Here is a 25,900-nt window from a genome sequence, read left to right on the forward strand (position 1 = left end):
CTCAGAAATCACAGTAGTAATGCTGGAATACAACTGTAATTCTGGGACTTACCTGAAACAGTCTTGCCAGGGAACATTATAGCTTAGTTTCCTCTCAGAATTTGTTTAACAAGAGCCATCTCAACTCTAAGAAATGGCTTCACCTCTGATGCAAACTTTTATTACAGTTAGCACTACTGTGACTGAGTCTCCTTCCCTTTTTGGTTCTTAGAAGCATGAAATGCAATGGACAAGTCAGAGGACAGTCTCCATGGGCTGCTTGAGAATTTGAACTTACCCTTGGAATACAAGAAAAGGCTTCCTATGGAATCAACACCTATTGCATATCAGTCCTTTTCACCTAGCTGCAAAGCATCATTCTGAACTGTTTGTTTCCACCTCTGTCCTGGTTTCGTCTGGGATAGAGTTAATTTTCTTCCTAGTAGCAGGCATAGTGCTGTGTTTTGGATTTAGTTTGATAATAACATTGATAACACACTGATGTTTTAGTTGTTGCTAGGTAGTGCTTACTCTAGTCAAGGACTTTTTCAGCTTCCCATGCTCTGCCAAGTGCACAAGAAACCGGGAGGGGACACAGCCAGAATAGTTGATCCAAACTGGCCAAAAGAGTATTCCATACCATATGACATCATGCTCAGTATATAAGCTGGGGAGAGTTGGCTGGGGGGCAGCAATCGCCGTTCAGGGACTGGCTGGGTATTAGTCAGCAGGTGGTGAGCAACTGCATTGTGCACCACTTGCTTTGTATATTATTATTACTATCTTCCCTTCCTTTTCTGTCCTATTAAACTGTCTATCTCAACCCATGAATTTTACTTTTTTTCCCCCTGATTCTCTCCCCCATCCCACTGGGGAGGGGGTAAGCAACCATCCATGTTTAGCTGCCTACCAAGTTAAACCACAACCACCCCTTTCATTACGACTGCCATTCCCACTGGGTTTACTGTGTGCAATAGTACCTGTTGAAGGAAGCCTTCAGTAGCCTAGAGGAACACCTGGCTATTCATACTACACATACTTCACCAGGTGTGTCAGTTAAACCCAATATACACTGGTAATTTCTACCTTTGTTTTTAGGGTAGTTAACAGGACAGATACAGTAAAGTGCTTAAACCTAAAACTTTTCCCACCTCTAAAACTATAGACTTTATAAACTGATCTTCAGTCTACTTTTCATCACTTGTTTTAACCACCTTTCTTCCCCATGCTTTCTACTAATATTCAGTTATACAATAAGTGCTAGACACTTTTAAGTAGAAGGTATATCCCACAGCACTGAGCCTAAAGCTTAATTTAAGCTAATTTAGTCTGCCTTTGAAGGTAAGCAAGAAAGTACTTCCAGCACAGATTAAAGCCAGAAACCGCATCTATTTATCCTGCAGATGTAATGAAGACTTAAGAAAATCAACTATGATGTCAAGTGCTTTATATTTATTATAAAGTATTAATAATTGAATATGGAAAATGATTCTCTATACTAGAGAATAAAATGACAGCTTTTACAAGTTATGTTATACAGTACATGAAATACTGCACATTTTTTCAGCTGCTTGAAACTATTTGCTATACAAATTAAAAAGGGTAGATGTAGAAGTTTATTATTTATAATACAGTGTGTTAGAAAGCACAAACAAATAACACTCAAAATAAACAGGCTCCCAAAAATCTAAAGAAATCTTTCGATGACATGTACACAGATTATACTCAAGTTTCAATATACACATTATTCCCCACAAGACACTCCACTTCACTGGATTGCTGGAACATGATGAAAATTGAAGGTGCAAGAAAAGCACCTGCCAAGCCACATAAGCATTAGATGGGCAGAACAGCAATTTCCTGAAGTGTTCTCCACAGTCTTTGCCTCTATTATTTCTTATAGCCATATACTGTGGCAACACAAGAAGGGGGATGGGCTCCAATTACAAGTATTGTCAATCCCAATCCAGTTATCTGGGGAGTTGCTAGAGCAATTCAAGGCACTCTTCCCAGTGCTGCCAGCCCACAGAACACCCTGTGCAGGACACAGCATTTTATGAGACAACCAGGCTGGGCTAAAGCATGTTCTTGAAGGACATGGAATGAACAGTTCAAGACAAACTCCTTCAGAATGTGCAGTTCAAAGCTCATTCATACTTCACCTCACAGGCACGCCAGCTTAAGAGAAACATTCATGTATGTGTAGTAGATAACACTTTAAAGCATACTGCTTCAATGTGTTTAGTTGCTTTACGGTTAAAGTGGTGTAACAGATCAGCAGCTTTGAAGATAGTGTTCATGGGGCATGTTGAACCTAATCTCACAGTAAGATTTTAAGCCTATTTCACAGTTTAACAGTTGTCTCCTTCACTTTTCCTTCTCATTAAGAGGCAGTGTCTAGAATGAATCACCTTTTACAGCTGTTCCACTTACAACGTAAACCAGAATGCCAACACCTCCCTAGAAAATGTACTCACAGTAACAGCTTGCTCTGATGGCATGTGGTATTGACACTTAATTGTAAGCTTCTCCCATAATATAAAATACCTTCTAGATAAAAAAAAAAAAATTAAAGATATTGCACTGTTGTATTTTACTTTTGCCTCCCAATCTCATTCCAAGTATTTATAAAACTGTAAACAAGTCATTTTTATACAGTCTTCAGTACTGTACACCTGTGTTCCAAGGAACTGGAATTCAGTGACACCTTTGTTAGAGATACAGTAGCCTAAGCACAGTGTAAGTTCTGTCCAGCTGCCCTCTTCGTACAGTAACCAACAGGCCGCCACTCCCACATTCACACCTTCAGCTTCCTCTTCTGATCAAAGTATGCATCAAATCTGGATAACGCATATTCCTGGAGAAATAAGGGACATTCAGTACTCAATACAGTAAACACGGATGAGTTTTCTTATTTGGGATGGTGAAGCACAATGAAGGTATTAACTGTGTTACCTTCCTAATCCATCATCTCAATGCATTAATTAGCTCTATTTGGGAAGGATCGTCTCTCCAGAGCTGTTCTGGCCTCTTAAAATTTCTTCCAATCTTATTTCAACTCTAACACTATTAGCTGCTGCCAGCATGTCAGAAAACAGGAACTAAAAAGGTCAGCATTTCACTAAAAAGCATGGCTTCTGCAACATTTCCTTCAGGATATTCAGCGTACCTGAAAGTTGTATCACTTTACAGTACACTAAACATGTATCAAGAGGTAGACTGATCCATTTCTCAAGTACAAGCAGCTAGCTGGCATTGATATTGTTGCACACTTAATATCAACATGTTACATGTGCAGTTTGACTACTCAATTTCCAAATTGAAAGTTAGCTAGCTTCCCTCTTGTACAGGATCTCTTATTGCAGAATAGTAATTCACTGCAAGGCATCATCCCACTGCAAGGCCTGACACATAAGGCTATAGTCTCTCTACATAACAATGGGAAGAATTTCTGAAGTTTTTACAATCTTAGATGCTGTTTACATTCATAAGGAAAGAGCACAAACTATAGCACATTGATCTTAAGTTTTACTCAGAAGATATTAGTCACTGTGAGAGGCCATTTCATTTACTTTACATACTGTACTGCAGGTTACCTAGAGTATACATTTTTAGTTACATGAAACTACAATTAAATAACTTACCAGGTAACCAAACTCAATGGATGAGATCTTTGCTTGTATAATAGACCACAGGCCCCAGAAGAAGTGTGATGCAAGGGCAAACCTGAAATTACAAGGCTATGATCATTGAAATACCCAGCTAAGTCACAACACCTTATTTCAGTATCCTGTTAAATTAGTATTCTGTAGTTTGGGGATGTCCACACCTCTTCTTCAAGTACGACATCATAAAAATAATTCCATTAGCTTCCCCATGGAGTAGTAGTTTGTTTACTCCACTAAAAGTGTATACCACATATCTAAAGGTTATAATGGACAGATTTTTTCTTTACTGCATATACATAGCTTAGAATATCTCTTGGCTGAAGTTTCTCCACCCAGTGAGGTATACAAGTATACTCCACAGTGGAAGTTTCACGATACAGTTGTGAAAGACAAGTTACCTGTTAACTTCTATCAACACTTCTTCTTCTAGTTCAGACTTCTCTTCTTTGCTCAGATTTTCAAAGCCATCATGGAATGCAGACAGGTAACTGGAGATAAAATGAAGCTGGAAGGCAAGTAAACAGAGTTACAAGTCTTTGTCTCAAGACATTTTTGCTTCTTTCAGAACTAGGCAGGCATTTTAGTAAGTTGTCATTTATTTTTTCCAAGCATCAACAGTGCTGGAGTTAGTTTTAAGAATGGTGGTTCTACTAATTGCTTGGAAGTCTGGTTTAAGAAAAGCCATAATATTAGGACAACAGATGACATTTTGCCACTCCCAACTAATTGCAGAGCTGCAGTCCACAACTACTGGACTTTCTGTAGCGGACGGCTACACGGCACATAGTAAACATTCTATCCTGAATAGCTATTACAAAGTTTCTATGATTTTTAAAGCAAAGGTAGTCAGGATTACAGAAAGTGTTATATTTAAGGAAGTCATGGCAGAAAGGTCTTGGGACAGAGTAAGTCCAAAACAGAATTGGAAGAGTTAAGATGTGAAGACTGTGGACATTGGCATTTTATTATGTCTTATGTGCCTACCTGTTGCTTCTTTGAAGGGTATTTAAGAACACTAGCTTTGAAGAATGGGTACTTCTCATATGTGTAATCATACATCCATTCACAGAAGTGATTTCCAATGTCAAATCCTCTGAAAAAGAGATGAAGAACAAGAACCTCAATATTTGCATACTAGCAATCTGGTTTTGTTTAAGCAAACCTAAAATAAAGCTTAAAAGCACAAGACTACTTAGAACTTAGTGCAATTTTGCTAAAGGAGGTAGAGAATTGATGACTAGAATACAACTTTTTTACTAACTGATTTTAATAACTTGCAAAGATGGGCAGTTAAGAATGAAAGCTACCAGCTACATGAAAATACTAGACTTTGCTACCAATTTTTATACCAATGGAGACAGTCAAAATACTTGAGTACGTACTACATCTCAGCACAAAGTCAGATGCATCTCTAACATTAGCATTATTGCAGGCAAAGAGGTCATACTCAAAGTGTTTAACATATCCCACTTCTACATTATTGGAATTCAGGGTTCCATTATGTTCCAGCTATACTAACATTTAATGATCACGATGACTCCACACACTTAGATCATCCTTAAACACAGGTACTAGATGACTGAGGTAATAACAGAAAGCATTTTGTGTAACCACATAGTGAAAAACCTAGGATTCCTCTCATCCACACAGATGAGAAAGCCATTTGAAAGGACTGAAGAAAAAAAACCTGCAAAAGCAAACCTGCCCTACACACATGCACACACACAATCTACCATTCTCCTCATCTCCCCACTAGAAAGAAATTTTGACATGCAAGCAAGAAGCCATGCATGCATAAACAAGCCCTCTAGTCTGGACAACCAAGGAGCTCCAACAACTTTGACTCTGTTGTATGCCTGTACTCAACACCATTGGGACCAGAGCTGTTTTGACTAGTTAGATTTGCTGTCCACCACTAACAGAGCAGAACACAATTCACTAGAATAGACAGATAATCAGCAGTGCAGCACTTGCTCTCACTGTAGCATGTAGAAAGCAATACACCTTCCTGCTGAATAGAAAATAAAAGTGATTTACCGGTAATTATAGCTGCTGTATTCAAAGTCAATGAGCATCAGCTTTTGATTTTCTGAATTCTCTCTGCCTTCCAGAAGCAAGACATTACCTGAAATTTTTAAGATAATACAGCATATTCAAAAATGTGCCAGGAAAATTACAGAAAAGCAATACTATCTTAAACATTGTTCAGATAATCCTAGTTAAACCTTACGTGCAGAAGAATGATAGGAAAAGCCACATTGCACTGGCTGTATACCAGCTTGTTGAAAGTTGAGATATGCACTATAAACCTTGTAAAGCTGAAAGCAAGAAAGTTTTCTTCTGTACAGGCAGAAGCAGATTTGTTCTCCCAAGGGTCCAGTTTCTCCAGTGTTTAGCTTGCAGCTAACTCGTGTGACCCTGTCAGCCCTAGCCCTTGCTAAACTGTTTCTTTCCACAGCTTGAGGTCTAAATTATGCAGCACCTCTCATACCTGCATAGCACTATCATTGATCATACAACACTTGGGACAGGAATTGCTCTTCAACAGCCTGAAAGCTACAGACTGATAACTTTGCTATTCTAATATGTGGCACAACCAGTACCTACAGAAAAGCTCAGCCTTTTCCTTTATAACAGGGAGATTGCTTTATCTGTCTTTCAATTCCCTTTGTCATTATAATTCATCTGAAAGACACCAAGTCTGCCTCTGTCAAGTGCCAGCTAGTAAATAAATTTAGAGTAACTTCAATTTCTGCAATAGTTTGTCCCCTCTCCACAGGTACCTCTGTTCTCTATGCCATACCCTTGCACCAATAGAACAAGCACAGTAATTTACCATCCCACCCCTGCCTTGGAAATTTAGGTTCCAAAGCTTGCCTCAGCCCTATCATGCTGACCTCTACAGTACTGTACCTTGCCACACCAGAAATGAGATCTTGAACTCCATCGCTGTTGTGCTAGCTCTTCATACCTCAGATCAGTAGCTTTTCCCCCTTGTGCTGCCTACCCTTATGTACCAATCCTCCAGGGCAATCCTCTTCCAGGCCAATTCCTCAGCCTTAGCTAACAAGGCTGGGATTCCTGAGAAAACAGCCCTGCATATGGTCCTAGTATAGCATCCTTCCAGCTCAGACCCACTGTACAGGTGACAGGGAGCACAAACACAGCATACCCAACACCTTAAGCCCTGCCTCATTTTCATCTCTTTAGAGAACTGGCCCAGAAAAACTGTTATTCCCTCCGTGACTCCCAGAGAGAGCACTAAAAAAGGGTGGCTAAGGTTTTCCTAACATCTTACCAGTACAAGCTGACAACTGCTGAGTCAAACTACCCTAGTCTCCATTTTCACTATTCACTGTACTTTTTCAGTATCCTTCTTTTACAAGGACTAAACTATATCCTACCCTGATCACATATATTGCAGACAGCTAAGAAAGGTATGGTCTTAACAGAAAACACCCAAGGCTCCAATCATCAACTGACCTGTACTAACAGAGTATGTCTACATGCTTGGCTTAATCCAGTTATGATACTAGACGTTCTCTTAATTAGCCTGAAAGGTTGCTATAGCCAATGCACTTTGCTTTTCAACTGTTGCACACTGGGAGTGCACAGGCTGCTGTTTCAGGTCAGCTGCCAGGACAGTACCTCAATAATGTGACTACCTCTCTGAAAGCAAACAAGTGCCCAGAAAAGGTTTAATACTGCATCACTGAACAAGGTCATGAAATATTAGCAGCTTACCTTCCTGACAGTCATTGTGGCAAAATACAACTGGTGATGAAGTAGCTTCAAGCATAGCTCTAGAAAACAGCAGTAAGTGATTTGTTACTCACAAGATCCAAGTTCAATTTCACTTCCAAGTAAAGAATGGATTTTGTGGTAAGAACTTGAAGCGCTATTCATTTTTAGCAAGACCCTATTTTCTCAGTTAGGAACCCAAGATCAGGACAACGAAGTTCAACTTCACTGATCAGCAAGTCAGATCAGCAGTTGATCATATCAATCTGTAGTCATGAGACTCAGGTTGGTTACAGAAGCAAAATCAATCCCCAACTTGTAAAGTAAAATGAATATAGGGTATTATGCTGTATAATATGTTTGAACAAGTATACAAATTCATACTGAAACTGCAAATTGGAAGACAGTGGTAGACAACATAAGCCTACCTTAGATTTTTCATTTCCTCGGGGAGATTGTAACTGAGGAGTTTGTTCAGTTTTCTAGTTCTGGATTCTCTGGTAAATTTAATCCTCAGCACTTGATTTAGGTATCTTAAAAACAGAGACAACAGTACAGCATTTGTGACAATAAGTATATTAGTCTTCCCATACTAAGACACCATTTAAACTAAAATCAAGAAAGTTAAAAAAAAAAAAGAGTTACTAAAGAAAACATTATTGTTCTTCAAGGTAATTGAAGTTCCTCAAGTAACTGCAAAACAGTTTCTGGGTGGTGAGAGCTTGTGCTCTCATGCATTCAGGAAGAATGATCTGCTTATCAAAATTACAATAGGTCACTTTTTTTCCATACTTGAAAGTATTGCATAACTTACTTTTCCATTGTTCCAAAAAGCCACTTAGGTTCTTTATTAAATGGCATTTTCATGCCATGAAATCTAGCCATCTTCTCAGCTATTTCAGCAGATATGTCAGGTAAGCTTAACTCTTCAGTACTTAGCTTCCTGCTCTGTAATAAAATATAGTATTCTTAAAATATAGTTAATTATCAATTACAAACACTAGCATTAGTATCTATATAGTACAGTATAAAATACTAGCATAGTACTCAAGCAATACACTTTTTTCATCCTAAATGAACTTACAAAATTGCTGGCTTTGGAAAAGCCAAGATAGCCAGCCTAGCTTACTTATGACTTAGTCAATTCTCTTCTACATCAAGACCTGGGGAATATCACATCTTACACTAAGAATATCTTCAAAGCAGATTGGGTATAAACATTTAAGAACATCAAAACCATCTGCTCTTGTTGCTGTTGAAGGAAAGTGTTACTCCATAGCCTCCAATGCTATGTTTGGTATCTAACAGGCTTTTTATCTTCATTTATTAGTCTTTGCTACAGCTGAAGAGGTTTTAGGTATCTCTCTCTGGCAAGAGCTATAATTGGGCTCTCCAACACCCACTATAACTGTATCAAATTACAGCTAGCAATTACTACAGGCTGCCAAGTATTCCATTCCCACATCCCTGCTTTTCTGGGCAGTCCAGAGATCTTCTTGTCATGATCAATTAAACCACTACCAGCAGCCCACTAACTAATCATGAACAGGACTTACAGGAATGAATTCCTCCAGTCGCCCTTGTGGAAAGATTCCATACAGCTTTGGGCCAAGAGCTCTCTCTGCAAGAATGGCAAACATAACACTTTCCAGAACCATGGCTTCTGCTCCCTGCAAAAAAAAAAATTAAAGCATTAGCTGATGCTTGCACAGAAATGAACTTAGGTGTGCACAATAGCTAAACTGCTACAAAGTGAGAAATTTTAGGGTTAGCTTTAAAAAGACTCAACATTTTACTAACCAAAGTCTCTTGACTAATAACAACTTGTAGTTAGCATAGGAGCAATACAAATATTTTGCTTTCAAGTTTAAAGCTGGGGAGGAAAATCTGTATTACTTAATCAGTACTGTTGGTGAGCCAGGTCAAAGGAAAGCTATGCAAAACCCAAAACACCCTCTACTCCCTAACCTGTGGGAACCCTGCAAATTCATTTCCTGAAGGAGTTTATCCTACTGAAAACACAGAACAGAAACTATAAATATTATCCTTGGCTATTTTAACACACTTTGGAACACTGCCTCACAAAAGGACATTTTAAGTGAATGACATGAACAACTGAACTAACCAGTTTTTCATTTAGAAGAATGACTTAGGATTTGTCATTAAGCACATTTTAGGTCTTCTCTGTTTTTTTTAAAGAATAATCTAAGCTCCTGCTAAGAAGCATGTGTGTGTGAATAAACATTCTTCCTTTTCTACCCCCAAACACATCTCAAGTTTCAAGAGCTTTTCTTCAAGGTTTTCCTTACATGAATAAACTCTGTCCATAATCACAAGCAGACAGCTTTAAGATGAATGTTTAAAAATTAATAGAAGTATGAAATACATCTTAAAAATACAGGTCAAATCACTGAAGTATAGCTTCCTCGATGGGTAAGATTAGCTGTAAGTAAAGACAGAAGCCACAGTATAAATACTAATTCCAGTAATTATGCTAACCAGAATCCAGCTGTACTCAAATCCTAGGTCTGCTAAGCCTCTGCCTACTTTTGAGCAACTCATCTCAAAGTCTGACCCATGACACTTAAAAGCATAAGGATTAAGAGCACAAAATTAAGAAAGCTCCCAGATATTTCGGACTACAGAGCCTTTTGCAGTATGGTAGTCACCACAGTCTTAGTAAATAACTCTTTCTATAGAAGTTCCACTTTTAGGTATGCTCCAGGAAGTTCTGTTGATAAATTATTTCTATTACTGGCCCACGCTTTATTATTCTGGCATCTTCTCAAGAAATTCTAGCATTTCATATTGAAGTGTAGGAAAAACTCATGTAACGATGTTCTGAAGCATTAACATCAATAAAAAGTAATAGAGTCATCAAGAATCAATTCAGTGTTTAATACAATTTGCATATGAATGTATTGCATCCATGTCCTCCACTGTTTTTCCATCTCAATTCTTCAAAGCAGAACTAATGCACCAAAAATATGTACTTTTAATCATTTCACATGCCCTCACCACCACAGATCTGAATTTTTCATTTAAGTTCTGAAGACTAATGCCAAGCACCAAAAAGCAAATTAGATACACGTTACTGAATGTCTACTCCATTATTAGCTGATATTGAATTTGTCTGTGCCTGGTACAACACCAGGGTGTTTTAAAAGTCTGATTACAGCAATCCTGTTGGCTGTTCCCATTAAGATGTCAGTTCCTTTTTTTCACATCTTCCTGAAAAAGCAACCCAGGATACTTGGATAACAGCAAGTGCTAAAGAAATGTTCTTCATTAAGATGTCCCTTAATGCATCAGAAGTGACAACCAGACATAGTGAAATTTCCAATTACTCAACAGTGCGCTTCCGAGTTACTTCTGCCACATGTCCACCTAGTCCTAGTCCTTTAAGACATGCTTAAAAATTTAGAACCTTCAGATAATCCACAACTACACAATTGCAAGTTTGTAAACCCCTGTGTCAGCAGTGTTAACAAGGATGGCTGTATCTCTCCATGAAGAGATCTGCTTCAAGATTAAGAAGTACAGGCAAATATTATCTAAAAGCAGCAGTATAAGAACACTGAAGTGTGAATGCTCTGGTGCCTGACTCTTAAAAGCCAAAAAAGTTTAGAGCACCAAAAGAACTTCCTCTGCTGTAACAGAATGGTTGAGAACAAGTCCAACGAGAGCTCCAGAATAATACCATCTATGTATCTCAGGCACAAAGGTTTCTCCTTCATAATACTTGATGGACCTTTTACCAAGTCTCCACTCCATACACTACTGTCAAGTGTAGGTGTGGAAATAAACTACTAAAGGACATTAGAAAATTCTATAGCATACTTCATATGGACACTGAACAAATCTAGGTATCCAACTCCTCAGTTAAATGTTCACCTAATGACTTTTTTAAAGGATCAAGCATTGTAACTAAGTAAATTATGGATCTCAATGCCTTCAAATACTTTGCAGGGTACTTACACTGCAAAGACAACAACCTGTTGTTTTAAGCTCTGAAGCTCTCAATTTTATCAAACTGATGTAACCATGAGTACTTGGATTTAAAACAAGCTTCTGGAGGAGATTTGACTGCTCACACTTTTAAATGAATACTTAGAGCTCAATGTTGTATTTCAAACCTAAGAATTATAAACACTTTATAAGACTCTTCCAGTACACAACTCCCATTCAGGCAAGAGAGATGAGAAGCCTTTCTATATACTTCAGTTGGAACTGAAATGTCTGCTTTATTCTTGCTTCAACAAAAAGCTCACTATAAAATACATGAAATATTACTATTTTGAGGAAAATTACCCATAACTATAGCAAAACCAAGGTAAGATATATAATCCCTGTTAAAAGGCCTTGTAAGCTGACAGAAGACTATCCCATCTCTAGTCACAGTTGTCAAACACCAGGCAGCTCAGAACAGCTACAATGCTTTTGCTAGTGATCCAGAACATTTTGAGATTAACCAGAGGTTTTTCTTCTGTCCAAAGGATTACATTAACTCTGATCAAACCTACCTACAATTTTTACCTAGACTCAAGAAAATTAACAAATCCATCCTGACAAGAATTTGTGAGTATACTGATCCAACAGTGAAGTTCCAGCACTATGAGATTAATAGCAGAAAACAATAACCTACCAGCACTGAATCACTATTTTCAGACAACAAATGAAGACAGTTCTGAAATTCAAAGCCTTGCTTCCTGTACTGCAAAACTTCTATGAGCTGCTGGCACCAGGGTGGGGCTTGTTTGGATTTGTTTTCTTTTATAATTTTAGGAACTTTTTTACTGGATTGGGGCAGGGGAGAAATCAAGCCACCTCCATTTTTCATCTCTGAAGAAAACTGAGGAATCAAACCAGCACATTTTTCAGTTCAGTGTTGGTTCAATTGATTGAAGCTGTTCCAGTTAACTGAAAGTTCAACAAAACTTCAAAAGCAGTCATTCAACAACAAAAATTTTAAAACTTTTCAACTCACTAGAAAAAAAAAAACCAAACCAAAACACAAATGCTTGAACTGTTTCAGATTGCATTCCCAGAAGGCAGAAAATACAAGGGGAGAAAAGCAGCACTTATCAAACAAGTAAAAGGTACTCCTCCCTAATCACTGCTAAAACCATTACAGAGCTGAAGAACAGTACATAACAAACAAAGCATCTGGCTAACATGCTGCAATGTTCTCCCTTACTGAAAAAAAAATACTGCCAGGGCAGAAATCTGAATTACCAAATTCTGTTCAAATGACTTTATGAAAAGTTACACTCAGCTAAATGTTACACTGCATGAGCAGAAATGGTTCCAAATGCAAGAACCTTAAAGTCTGCAGAACACAGATGATCCAAGCACAATGCTAATCAGAAACGCTTCATGTTCAAGAGGAAGTTATCTCCAGCTCATTATACTTTCCTCAGAAGAGTTCATCAATGTGTTACAGTATAGGGATTAGGTAAAGTAGGAGTGATCTTCCTCTACTAAAGAAAAGCCTAGTATTAGAAATAGCAGTACTGATAATGTTAGAAATGGTAAGAAACCATTTAGGGTAGAATTGGGGGGGTGTTTCTTGTTAATGTGGAATGCTTAAATCTTTCCAAACTATGTACAGACGCTCACATTATAATGTTACTTCTATGAGCAAATAGAATTCTTTTCTCCATTACTGTTTCCATTTCTAGAAACACAGCCCAGATACCAGGTGGAGTAACTACTGGTTCAGAATAAGAAGGATCACATTTCTCTATCACCTATAAAGTTCTGTGAAATAAGCGAATTTAATTACTCACTTGCAAGTCATTTTCCTTCTGAGACTGTACAGACTCTCCTTTATTACAGGACCTCTATGAATGAGAAAAAGCAAACACAATGAGAAAATGAAATTTAACATGATTAACCTGCAACCACCAGAACAAAGGGAGTAGAAGTGCCAACTACAATTAACTAGATGTCTCAACACTGTATTGATCTGTGACAGCTACAACACTAGTATCCATCTGACCTCTGCCCACCACACTATTTCAGCAATTCCAAAATCTTTCAAAAGGATGTGCCACTGAGACCAAGCCACTCCTGTAAGTCACTTGAGAGCTGATTTTCAGGTATGTTTTTATTGTTTCCCAGTATTTCAAAACAAGATTTCAATGTATCATAAGCTTAGAGGAACATTTTTAATTAAGATAAAGTCCCTCTGCATGACATCTGGGATGATATTCTTGCAGCTAAAGCACTTAAGAGACATTACAGATATTACATAAAAGCCTTAGAAGGACTATTAGAAGCAGCATGTTATCAAGCTTGCAAAGCACTTGCTTTTTTCTATTACCTTATTTTCCAAATTTCTTGTGACTAGAATTTCCTTATTTACAGTATGCTGTCCAGGCTATATGTACAATGTACCACTGGCCATGCAAATCCAAGATTTTTCTTCAAATGAACTGCCCATGTAAGCTAAAGAAGTCTCAGTAAGAACTGCAGTATACTAGTAAAACTTTAATGAATTCCATGCATAATGTATTGTGCTAGGATTGTTAACAGTCATTATAAAGCAGTTTCAGAGAATCAAACCATACCCTCAGCAACTGAACCCTCAATGGCACATGCTTTTAATAGAGCTGCACATTTAAAATTCAAGATGTAATAAAAACCTTGTCCTTTAAAGGGCTTGAAGGTAAGGAGAAGAGAAAGCAAGTATTTGCTTATAATTAGCAACAGTTTGTGGCTGCTGTTATTTATGTTGCAATTCCACTGTTGACTGTTTAAACCAGACTAGCTTGAGAGGCCCATAAAGGTAGCCTGCATCTTCACCTTCTGAACAAAAACATTTGATTCATAGAACCGTATGCATACCTTTCTGTTCCAAAGCTCTAACATGTCCAAAACAAGGGTGGAAATACAAACTTAATGGAATACAGTTAAGCAACACCAGCTGCCTTAAGTACAATACAACAAGCTAATGATTTACACAAGCTATGCAGTTATGGTATTTCAGAAGCTATAGAAGAAGTATAGTTAACATGAATCGATGGTCTTTCAGCAAGTACTCCCCATTCCACTAGGATAGTAAGTTTAAAACAAGACAATATGAAAACTACTATTAGTTTATATTTCTTTCAAGGAAATTAATGAGAGTCAAAACATATTCACTAAAGCTAAATGCTTAACTCCTCAATAGTATTAAGTCATTTACAGAGGGCTTCTCTGAACAAGCATGTCCTACATCAATACCACTCTCGCATCTTACAGATTTTTCTTGAACAGTCAGAAAGTTACTCACCATCCAGGAGTCTTTCCTGATTAATGGTGCTCTCAGAATGGTTCAGTTCATCAGAAGGTAAGCAGATTAGGCTTTTCCCCAGAACCTGAACTGGCATCCACTTTCCAGAAGTCATACTATATAAAGAGCTAGCCAGTTCTAAGAGTCCACCTCAAATTAGTGTTGGAGTTCTAAGGGCATCTACTGTGCCATTAGAAAGAGACAGTTATGGATGTGTACTGCAGAGTCATCAGAAAAGGAGACTTCTGCGGCATCCCTTCCTCTTTTCTGTTCCCTCAGCATGGAGCATTAGTGTCCAGAGGAGAATGAATACAAAGTAATTTGTAAATAACTTGCAAATACGAATGGGAGCTTGAAGAGGATCAGTCTTCACAATTGGCCACATACTCAGCCTAGAATTAGGAAAGTCTCCAGTACACCTGGTCAAGGAGAATGAAGTAAGCAGGATGCAATTTTATGTTAACAGAAGTTTAAACTCTAAGAGTTTAACAAATGTTAAAGTAGTAGGATTTAATTGTTTTCTGACTGCACAATCACCTATGAGAACAGTGGTTCAAAGTGAAGCATCTCATACCATGAGGTATTTGATCTACATATTTAACTCATGTTCTTGGCTAAACCAATCAAAACTTCGGTTTTTCCATGAACTCTAATAGCTCACTCCAACTTACATCCAATGCTTGGAGCTATTTACTTCAACAGCAATGAGCAAATTTTAATTACCCAAATAAGAGATTGATTGAATAACCGCTGGAGGTTTTTAATCACTCTCTCTATATGGAAATATTAACTAGAAATGGATACGTGTTCTACATCTCTAACATTTCTTTAAATATTTGTTCAGTGCTTCTTTTATTGTGGGAAGGTTTATTCTCAAAGTATATTAAGAAAGCTCACTACGATTTTAGTAAGGGAGGACAGCTATATGCACAGACACCAGAAGTTGTTATAGAGTCTACTTTGTGATTATGTAAATTGATTTTAAGGCAGGAAGCTTCAGGTACAAGATGAAAGTCCTAGAATGGGAGACATTGCACATTACTTGATCTGTGATCAGAAGATGGCCAGACAGTGTTTATACATCTGGCAGTTTGACACAGAAAATTGAGTTCATCATTTTCTCCTTAATGCCCCAAATTTATTTCTCTTGTATCCAGAAGATGAGCTCTGTATCAAAAATTCCAAATGATGCTTGGCAGGAGAATTCCGTATAGAAGAGACACTTGCAACTTTTTTCCCCAATAACCCTTAGCTCTGCCCACAAATTTAAATCTTACATTAGAACTCCATTTTTCGGAGTTTACTCAGCTTTACTAGTTTTCAAGACCTCAAAATACTGCAATATTTTGCTTTAGAGAAACCACTAGAAATTCAAATCCTGAGGAATTACAACATTACAAGGAACTGCCTGAGAGGTTAGAAGCAACCTAAGCAGGGGAAACTTTTCTTAATTCTAGAAGCTGTTGGAAGACACCAATTTGAACTTCAGGGTATGGGAACACAAACAGTTTTAGATTCAGCAATAAATATTTCTGCTTCTAAGAACCTGCTGTTGATCACTGATCCCTGCCAGACCTGAAGGAACTGATACTAATTTGCTGAAGTCCTAGAATCCAGCATGTGAACACTAATTCCCAGGTCAAGCCCTACAAAAGCCACAAAGGCATCTCTAATCCTCTTCATTTCAAGTTACCATTCTCTTGTGAGGGAGCAGAGGAAAGGAAGGGGCAGTACTTTGTCATTGCTGTAAACATTCAGATGCACAGACAGTAGCTGGTGCTACTTAAGCCTTATTTTTAAACAATGAAATCCAGTACTAAAGAAAATGAAAGCTGTAGAGAATGCTCCAACTTCAGAGATCTCATACTATACCGTGAATCGTGTCTGTCACCTGGAAACCAGAGTGCTCTAGGCACGATCGCATGGGCAAGCCTGCAGCAGAGAACACATGCATATACAACTAAAGTGGTACATTACCCCCAGAATACCCTTAACTCCACCCAACACAAATATATCCCCGTAAGAGGTGCTTGGTTTCTTTCAAGCCGTCTGCCAGTGCCAGGGATTTGTAGTTACTCCATGCTACAAACAGACATGGACACCAACAACCACAGAAGACGTTGATAATTACAGTTACACAGCAGTCTGCATTTTATTTAGTTACAAAGAATAAAAGGCAGCAAGGCAGGTATGGAAAAAGCTTTACCACAGAACTGTGGCAACCATTTATACTTATTTTGCATCTGCTCACATAGAAATTGAGGGACCAGAGAAAAATATTAGATGTACTGGTTTGTTTTTCCTCATTTATATACAAGACTTTGTTTTGGCTGTTGCAAAGTAACAGAGCCCTAGTGAATCAGAGTTCAAAGTTCTTCTGACATGTGTAAAAGAATGGGAATCAATCCCCAAGTTACCTTTTGATAGGTGAACTTCAATGACATTCACCTTAATTTGAGCTTTTTTTTGTTGATGCTATCTGATGTTGAAATCCTATCAGCATTTCTAAGATGTGGGAAGTTTCATAGTTCTAAATTTAATTAGAAACACTACAGTGATCTGCATATGAAACCCAATCTTAAACTCTGGACATTAAATGGCACATTGCTGAAGAACCTTTTGTTTCAGTTGTTTTAACACTGATATGGCCAACAGTGTTAAAGACATTTTGTCATGAGGAAGTTTTACTTTCAATGCTCCTCTTTAAATTTAGCAACTAAGCTGGAGCAAGAATAAGTGAAGCAGAGTAAGACATTTCCCTTTTTTCAATGTAGAACATATCTGCATTGTGCCTCAAACATTGGAGTTTTAATGTGGTTAGTACTTCAACCTGTCACAAGCACAAATACTTGTCTTAAAAAAGTTCTGCTCAAGAATATAGTCAAGAGAAGTCCTTGATTTTTAAACATCCATGCCAGTGCAACCATTCATAATAATGGCCGAGCCAGCTCAGTTCATCTCCCCCCAACTCCCCCCAAAACAGTCATGCACACAAAAAATTGGCTTAAACGTATCAGCTATGACAGAGGAAGGCACAAAGCCTTCCCTGTGTGGCAGCTTTAGCCAACTGGCATGGTTTGTATTGGATGAGTTTCATGTACTGACATTTGTGTCTTCCAAGATTCATAATAAGCAAACTGGGGTTATTTTCAAACTGCAAAAAAGGTTCCTTTAAAAGGTGGCTCAAAGAATTATGGTGCCAGTATCATTCATTCTTAAGTTAGTATTGGGTATCTATTTTTCACTTCTATTCAAAATTTTAATTTAAACTTGTCTTCTGTACATACAACAATTTGGTGCAGATTGCTATAGATGTATAGTATTTACAGTAAAGAAATTAAGAAGAGCTGATATTATCACTGTTTTGTGCTCAAATTTCAACAGAAAGTAAAATGAACAAGAGTTAAAACATGCTACCAAGGCCCAAACAAACAAGTGGTAACTACTAATACCCAGTGGCAGGTACACTAAGTCATTGAGAATTAAGTCGTAATTTTAGCATAAGGTCTCAAAACTCAACTTACTTAAGCAGTGTCCCTTAATTTCTGTAAGTCTTTAAACTTAAGCAACATTACTAAAAATATCAAATTACTCCCTCTTAACAGGCTTATCATAAGATTCTGCTTATGCCACCCAGAAATTCATAAGAATCCTAAGTGAGGTTTTCAAAATACCCCAATAAAACAGTTTGCTTATATTTTAACTTGCATTTAAGGTAGAGGAGCTGGAAGAGACAAATGTTTGTTGACAAAAATTGTGAACCTCAATGCAATCTGAAAGTTTTACCTTGGGACTTTCTCTGCTTACTTAACCTTTAGTGAACTGCACCAACAAAAGCAGTCATTTCACTGCCACTACGGAAATAAAGGAAGTTAGACATCTCAAAAGATCCTTCAACACCAAGAGTAGAAAGGTTAGAAAGTTATGAACACACTTTCAATTTTCAAACCGAATTAGTTCTGATTTTAGAGCCCAAAATTTTATTTTGATTTCTTCAGTGGATAGGGGCACAGAAAAGGCAAGTTAAAAAAAAAAATCCCTGAGGGAAGAGGAAGGCAGCCAAATTCTAGAGTCTACTTTGCTTTTCCTTTCAAATAAGGGAAAGGTCACATTTCTTCACAGCTCTTGGGCAACAGAAGTTCTACTACTACAACAGTTTTACAGCCCATGTTCCTACTCAAGCCTTCTACATATTAAGTCAGCATTACATTAAAGCCATTAATAATTCTGAAAAAAATTCTTAGCATCAACCCTAGGAGTCATTTCAAAAACAAAGTTTCTCACCACCATTTTTTCACTTTGCTTTTGGTTTCTCTTAAACTAAAGGAAGACTACTTAAGCTTAAATTAATGAACTTCTACACACTTTTCTTGTTTAACAGTTTAACTTTCCCAACATGCATGCGGTGGTGTAGCCAAGCATTTCATGGAAATGAAACCACTCAAATCTTTTGCATATTTCTGGTCAAGTTTGCTACCATGGGAAAGTTAATACCTCATATAGTATAATAAAAGAACACTTTAAAGCCAGTTAAGTGACAGTATCCAATGAGATTTTTAATAGTAAGTTTGGTCAAGGCAGCAGAAGCAGGAAGAATGGGCTGAAACTTCAGGAACAGTCAATCTCCTGCAGATATTGGATAAGTTATTCAAAGCAAGTGACTGGTAAACATCAAATTAATGGATAATAAAACCAGACCTCTAAGTCAAACAGAAACAATTGCCAACATCCAAATGTAATTTTATGAAGCTGCAGTTTTTCATAAGGTTAAACACTTATGATTATTTATTTACAATATAATCAAGTGTCTAGCAGAGACAGTTAAGAGAAGATCTGCTGTAGAGTCCTATGGTAACAGCCTGTAAGCTTTAGAAGAGATGACCTTCACAAAATATTCTTGATTTTAGACCTTACAATTTGAAACAGATTTGCCAACCACCTCTCTTAAGGTCTGACAAATTTCAGTGCTGTCTATGTTTTACTAACCAAATAAAAGTAACATTAGAAAAGTTTGACAAACACCTGGTTAAGCTTCTATGCCAGCTACAAGACGTATCATATATTTAGAAAAGCATGTTTTGGAATGACATAGCTGTACAGTATTGATGTTTATGCTTCATTTTTATTCTAACACTATAGATCAAATTTTCCAGCAACACAATTACCCATGAGATCTAATAAAATGCTTGAGCACTGTACAAGTTTGACAAAACCTTCAACTTTAATCTCCGAGATTTGTAAGTGCTACCAAGATTAAAATTAAGCAGTTTAGTCTCTTGCAATCTTGCTAGTTATGCCAAAGTCCTACATACTATACAGAAGCAAACTTTTAATAACTTTTCTGAAACACCACAGTCCAAACTTAACACCATAAACAAAACATTACTGATCAAACAGACAGCAAATGAGCCTTCATGCCAGTCAGGATCTGTATAGAAAGGAGTGTAAGTTCTAGACAATAACAAACTATAATGGAAACTGCTTTAAGCTAGCAATGTACCCCACTACCACTAAAACACACTTCCAAAAGGATAAAGCAGCACACACTTGCACTGTGTCACAAATGATCTCCAAACATATTACAATTAAGCTACAGAAACCCTCCCACTCCCAAAGCACTCTACATACTCACCATCTGCAGGATTGCACCATATAAGCGCAGGAGAACCTTCCGTGGTTCATCTGCAACTGTCACAATGGTATCAGGCAGCGAGCACTGAAACAGCATGTTGCTGAGGCCACCTCTATCAAGAGAAAGGTAAGATTATGAGCTAACTTGGATAAGCATACATGTTTCATTTTCTACAAATTCTAGGTGTACTAATCATCCTTTTAGTATGATTAATTGATCTGCTCTAACATGAGAAACAATTTTCCAACAGCACCAACAATGTGTAACATATAAGGCTTCAGTAAAGAAAATTGGCAGCCTTATGCTTCTTAATGTATAGTTCACCATCAAGGTCTACTGATCCAAATTACAGCTCAAGCTATGGACAAACTGATGTAAAATGCAACAGGCAACTAAGATAAGATGTAGACTTCTCTTAATTATTCTCAGGACTTCTGAAAAGCGATGCTGGAGTCTTATCAGATATACTTGGTTGCACAAACAGGCAAGATGACAGAAGAACAAGCTTAAAACCATGCAGTGAGTATAAAACCCTAAGTTTGAATTAAAAGCTGGTATCACTAGGATGGCAGCTACAAAGATTGGCTCCAAAGATTTAACCTGAATACCTGTGCTACAGCATCGCTGATGAAAAGTCTTACTTATGCTATCATTCTTTGGGATTCATTTTCAATTTTGAAATTTACAATTAAAGCAGTTCTTTATTTTAAAGAAATTGCTCATGTATTTGTCAAAACTAAAGTCACCCTCAGAATCTTATCAGATAAGACCCAAACTAGGGAGTCTTGTGCTTCAATCATTCATTATACAAGCATGCTGGCTTTTCATATAATTACTGTTTTACAACAGTGTTCTCACAGGAAAAAGTGACAGCATTTGTTTTCTACAGGTTTATCAAGCTAGATAAAGACTAGATTAGAGAAGCTAAGTTTCCTGATTTCTAGTAGCTCACTAAGAACACCAGTCTACTCAACCCACATTTTCTTTACTACATTGTCTTTCTGCATCTTCTTTTTCATCGATATATTCATTAAGAAGTTTTCAAATTCCCCTTCTGCAATAGGTTTTCCCTATTACTTCTTCCTCTACTGTAAAAGGAAAAAGTATTGAAACTTCTGGTTTTACTTGAAAAAAAAGAAATGCAGGTCAGCTCTACTGAAAAAAACTTGTCTGTCTCACCATTAAAGAAAGAGCTTTCAAAACCAGATACAATCCAAATATAGTAGCTAGCAGTAAAGGGATGAGGTAGCACAGATTTAAAAAGGAAGTAATTTTACATGTAGCATGCTACATAACTTACTGCAGTAACTCTACAATTGAAACGGTAGTACCTCTGTCATGCTGCAATTTCCTTCACAAAATAATGCAGTTTTTAATAACACCCAAAACTTAAGTATTTAATATTACCTTACAGTGAGCTTTGATTCCAGGAATCCATGGCAGATCCAAAATGCAGTGGCTAAAATACAGTTCTTAGTCCTAACCTGACACTCCTCTCAAAGCTTTTTCAAATATTTTTCTGGGTTCTGTTACAACGCAGCGGGGAAACAGTAAAGACTTTCTGGAGAAAAAGGCTACCAAGAAGTAGATGACCTGTATGTATTTACTGGGAGATGATACACAGAAGAAGGGCTGGCCTACATATCCAAAGTTAACAACTGAGAAGGAAAAAAAGAAATCTTAAGAAAATAGGGTAAAACAGCAGCTGCACAATATGCTCAAGAAAGAACAGAACCAGGTGGCTTGGCAGGCATCCAAAAAAGGATGTTTAGAGACAAAAGATATGAAATAACTTTGAACCATGAAGGTGAACAGGTAGAAAAAATAAATGGAAAGGATATCAAATGAAGAGCAAAGCCAAACTATTCAGATACAATCAGAACATTGGTTAGTTATACCAGCTACATTTGTGTCTTCACTAACTGCACCAGATGTGTTTTGGAAAGCACTTCGCCCCCTTTTCTAAGCCTCTGATGTAGAGTTTGGTGTAAATATCAATACTTAAACAGAAGAAATAAACACACCGAAACCCACTTTACAAAAAATACCAGACTAGAGCTTAAAATATTGTACAGTTACATTACTAAAACACATACTCAGACTGCATACAGTGCATGAAAGCCCAGAAACTCCTCTTTTTTATAGCTCTCCAGCCAAACAGGAGCATCTTACTGAGGCTGAACTCCATTAAACAGAAGTTTCACTATAGTTTTATGCACTTAAGACTTCAAAAGTTACCTCTGATCAAGGAAATCCATACAGGAGTCTAATAAAAGGTACTGTTCTCCTGAAAGGTCAATAGACTCAGCAGCTTGTTTGAGTGTCAAAAGGGCATATATCACTCTTAACACAGATAAAGCTACCACTTAGTATACTGCTACAAATTACTTAAAGGTAAGTCTTTCCAAAAGGGTCATCAATTTTCAAAGCTTCCCATTGCTTTCCCCAAATCACAGCCACAGCAGTTAGATGTGCTTATATACTTGCATTCTGATTAGATGCAAATCTATTTCTTTCGAACAGTAAGGACTGGACCCCTTCATCCTATGACACCAAGTACCCAAACCATGTTCACAAACATGATTTGCACTAATGCAGTCAAAATGGCAATACTGACAGACACATTGGAGAATGCGCACCGAGTGCTTGACTTCGTGAAACTAGAGCAGCAAACCAGTATGATGCTGCATTCTCCATAAATAAAAGCTGTGAAAAGACTTTTGCTGGTTAGCACAGTTTTACACATTCTTAAGTTTCAGCCCATCCTCTCTTCCTCCCAGTCCAGAAACCATCAAGCCATTTTGGAGTGGTGTCTCAGAGGGGAAGTTTCCAAGAAATACAAGAATAACTGCACTAAAATCTAAGGCTTTAGAAAATAAGTACCAAAGTCAACAGTACACACCAATAGGGATGAAAACAGAATTAAGCAAGTCAGACTACAGACATATTATCAGTCTTCTAAAAATTCTCTCCCTTTATAAACTTATTATGATCACGTCAAGTGAGGAGAAATGGTCTAAAAATACAAATACTATCTGCATTGGCTTTCAATGAGTTGCTCATTTTTAATAAGGCTTTTAATATACATTTAGAAATGAGCACGATGGGTTTTGATTATACTTTTATATATCAGAGCTTTGTCAACAGTTTATGCTCTCTTAGCTACCTGGGGGTAGATTTGCATGTATTTTGTGTATCAACAAAAGTAAAAACACTAGGAAAGCAAACTGAGGACTCAAGAGGAGACGCTGACAACCATATCCTTTGAAAACATACGTGACTCTATGTTTGATCAGGTAGAACGATCAAGCACTAAGACACTAGACAAGCAGTCTGTAAAAATGAAACTCTGAACTAACACTGGTTGAACTAGCATACAGGATGGATACAGAGAAGAGACTATTTGATTCCACAAAGAACACAAGGATCTCAAACACATTACATATGGCTTCTAGAACATCCCCAATTTGCGTATTTCTGCTGCCAACGTGCTGAGTCACAAGTATTTGTTACTATATATGCTAAAAGATGATTTCCATCACCGATACACCGCATTTACCTGCTAACTTATGAATTTCAGAACGGTCAGGGCCACGCCAAAAAAGGCACTTTTTTCTCAGGAGGGAGCTCTGTACTCGGTGCAGCGGCTTCTACCAGCTCCATCACTTTTACCGTCAAGGTCCAGGGCCCCTCACCCGGCTCAGGGCCGCGGCGCTGCCGTCGCGCTGCAGTACCAGCCACCTCGCACCAACCACCCTCGCCTGGGCGGGGGGGAAGGGGGTGTGACGCAGCGAACCCAGGGCCTTCCACCTTCCCCCGGGCGAGACTCGCCGCGCCGAGGCGAGGCGGTGGGTCCAGCCGGCCTTGCCCTGCCGCCAGCCGCAAACCTCCCCCGCCGGTGTGCGGAGTGGGGGATGCCCGCGCCGCCCCAGAACGAATGCGGAAGGCAGATGCGCAATCGCTCCCCACGCGACAGCGAGCCTGCTCCCCTCCGCCCAGAAAAGCGAATTTCGGAAGGACTTTAAAAGAGGGAGACCCTCATCTCCCGCACCCCCTGCGTCAGGAAATCAGCTCGGACTCCCAGCGACCAACCCGCCCCACCCCCTCCCCCCAGAGACCAACCACCACCCGCCCGCCTCAGCGCTGACCTGATGGGGTTGATGCGCAGCTGCTCCTCCCGCAGCCCCCGCCAGGCCCCAGGCAGGAACTCCTTACACCACAGATACGCCTTGCGCCGCGTTCGGGGGTCGATCGGCGGCTCCTCCTCAGGCGGCGGCGGCAGCAGCAGCGCGGAAGGCGGGGGCATGGCGCCCCCACCTCTGCCCGCCGCGACGGGGTCTTTTCCCTCAGGGTCGGCGTGAGCCAGCGGCGAGGGAGGCTGCCCGGCGGCGGGGAGAACGACACCGCCCCCGCCAGAGCTGCAGCCGAGGAGGAGCCCGAGTGGGGAAGGGTCGGTCTCGCCGTTACAGAACTTGGTCTTCATAGCGTGAGGCAGGCGAGCGAGAGGGCGACGGCAGCGGGGAGGGAGCGCGGCGGCCGTTAGTGCGAAGGGCGGGCGGGCGCGACAGCTCGCGCGCTCTCTCACCTCGCGTGCGTCCTTCCGCCGTGAGCGCCAGCGGCGGGTAAGCCGGACGCTCGCCCCTGGCCCCCCCCTTTATAGGCAGCTCGGCACGCGGGCCCGCTCGCCTCACGATTTTTCCCTCTGTCCTGATTGGCTCCTGGCTTTTTGCTCCAGCCTGGAGCGGGGGTGGGGCGGGGGAGAAGTTGCGAGTGAGCGTGCGGAGCGCGCGCGCCTTCTCCCAGCTCCCGGAGCGCCTGGTGATTGGTGCGCGAGGGAGCACGAGGCCACCCCTGTGCGCGAGGGGCGGGCACGGAGCACACGCCGATTGGCCGTTCCCCGGTTGTCCCGGTGACGGGCGCGCGCAGCTCGGCGTGGGGGGGGCGCAGTGCAAGGTGACCCCTCCCCCCTGCTCCTCACAAGGCCGGCGGCGCGGCCGCCGGAGCCGTATTCCTGCCCCGGCTCGGCTCGTTAGACCCCCGGCGGGCCCCGCTTCCTCTTCCCGCCGGGCTCAGCCCTGCCCCCGCCGCCTCCGGGCGCCCCTCTGCGCCTGCCGCTGAGGGCTCAGCCCCGTACTTGCCGCTCCCCTTCGGGCCGGCGGCCGCCGCTCAAGCCTGAGGAGTATGTAACGGGGGAGGTTCGGGCCACAGGGGCGGCTCGGCCGGGGTGGGGCGCTGAACCCGGAGGTGAGCACTGCGGGCAGAGGGAGGGAGCTAGCCGGGGCAGGGCTTGGGGTCACCTCACGGCGTGCTGTGCGGTGGAACTGCCTTCCTTGCGTCTTTGGTTACACGGTGTTTAACTGAGCTGGAACTCCCTCAGGGCTGGTCATGCCAAGGCTTCGTAACGTGCCAATGTCATTCACTCCCGTGACTTGCCACGAAAACATGTGGGAAATCTCTGTGCTGTACAAAGTGGATTACAGCAAGCAACAATATGTTTATTTAAACTCTGCTTCTTACGGAAAGTTACTGAGTTACTTAATTATCATATGTGAGGGCTGATTCATGCCTATATGGTAAACTGGTCTTTCTTGGCTCAGGAGAAAA

At 39.8% G+C, this 25,900-nt stretch overlaps 1 protein-coding gene across 3 annotated transcripts; it reads right to left on the reverse strand.

Annotated features, from left to right (window-relative positions):
• Positions 1–2,776: 2,776 nt before the first annotated feature.
• CHKA (choline kinase alpha) lies at positions 2,777–24,779 on the reverse strand. Of its 3 annotated transcripts, XM_075712538.1 has the most exons (12): positions 24,445–24,779; positions 20,297–20,408; positions 13,178–13,231; positions 8,945–9,058; positions 8,203–8,336; positions 7,817–7,921; positions 7,392–7,450; positions 5,685–5,772; positions 4,632–4,740; positions 4,046–4,152; positions 3,624–3,705; positions 2,777–2,836 (listed from the first exon to the last, which is right to left on the reverse strand). In XM_075712538.1, the coding sequence occupies exons 1-12, from the start codon at positions 24,777–24,779 to the stop codon at positions 2,777–2,779; spliced, it is 1,359 nt and encodes a 452-aa protein (XP_075568653.1). The 3 variants fall into 3 exon arrangements, with proteins under 3 accessions (XP_075568653.1, XP_075568654.1, XP_075568655.1); XM_075712539.1 differs by lacking the exon at positions 13,178–13,231; XM_075712540.1 differs by lacking the exon at positions 8,945–9,058.
• Between the last annotated feature and the right edge of the window lie 1,121 nt (positions 24,780–25,900).

Source organism: Pelecanus crispus, chromosome 6 (genome assembly GCF_030463565.1).
Source record: "Pelecanus crispus isolate bPelCri1 chromosome 6, bPelCri1.pri, whole genome shotgun sequence".
Lineage (NCBI taxonomy): Eukaryota > Metazoa > Chordata > Aves > Pelecaniformes > Pelecanidae > Pelecanus > Pelecanus crispus.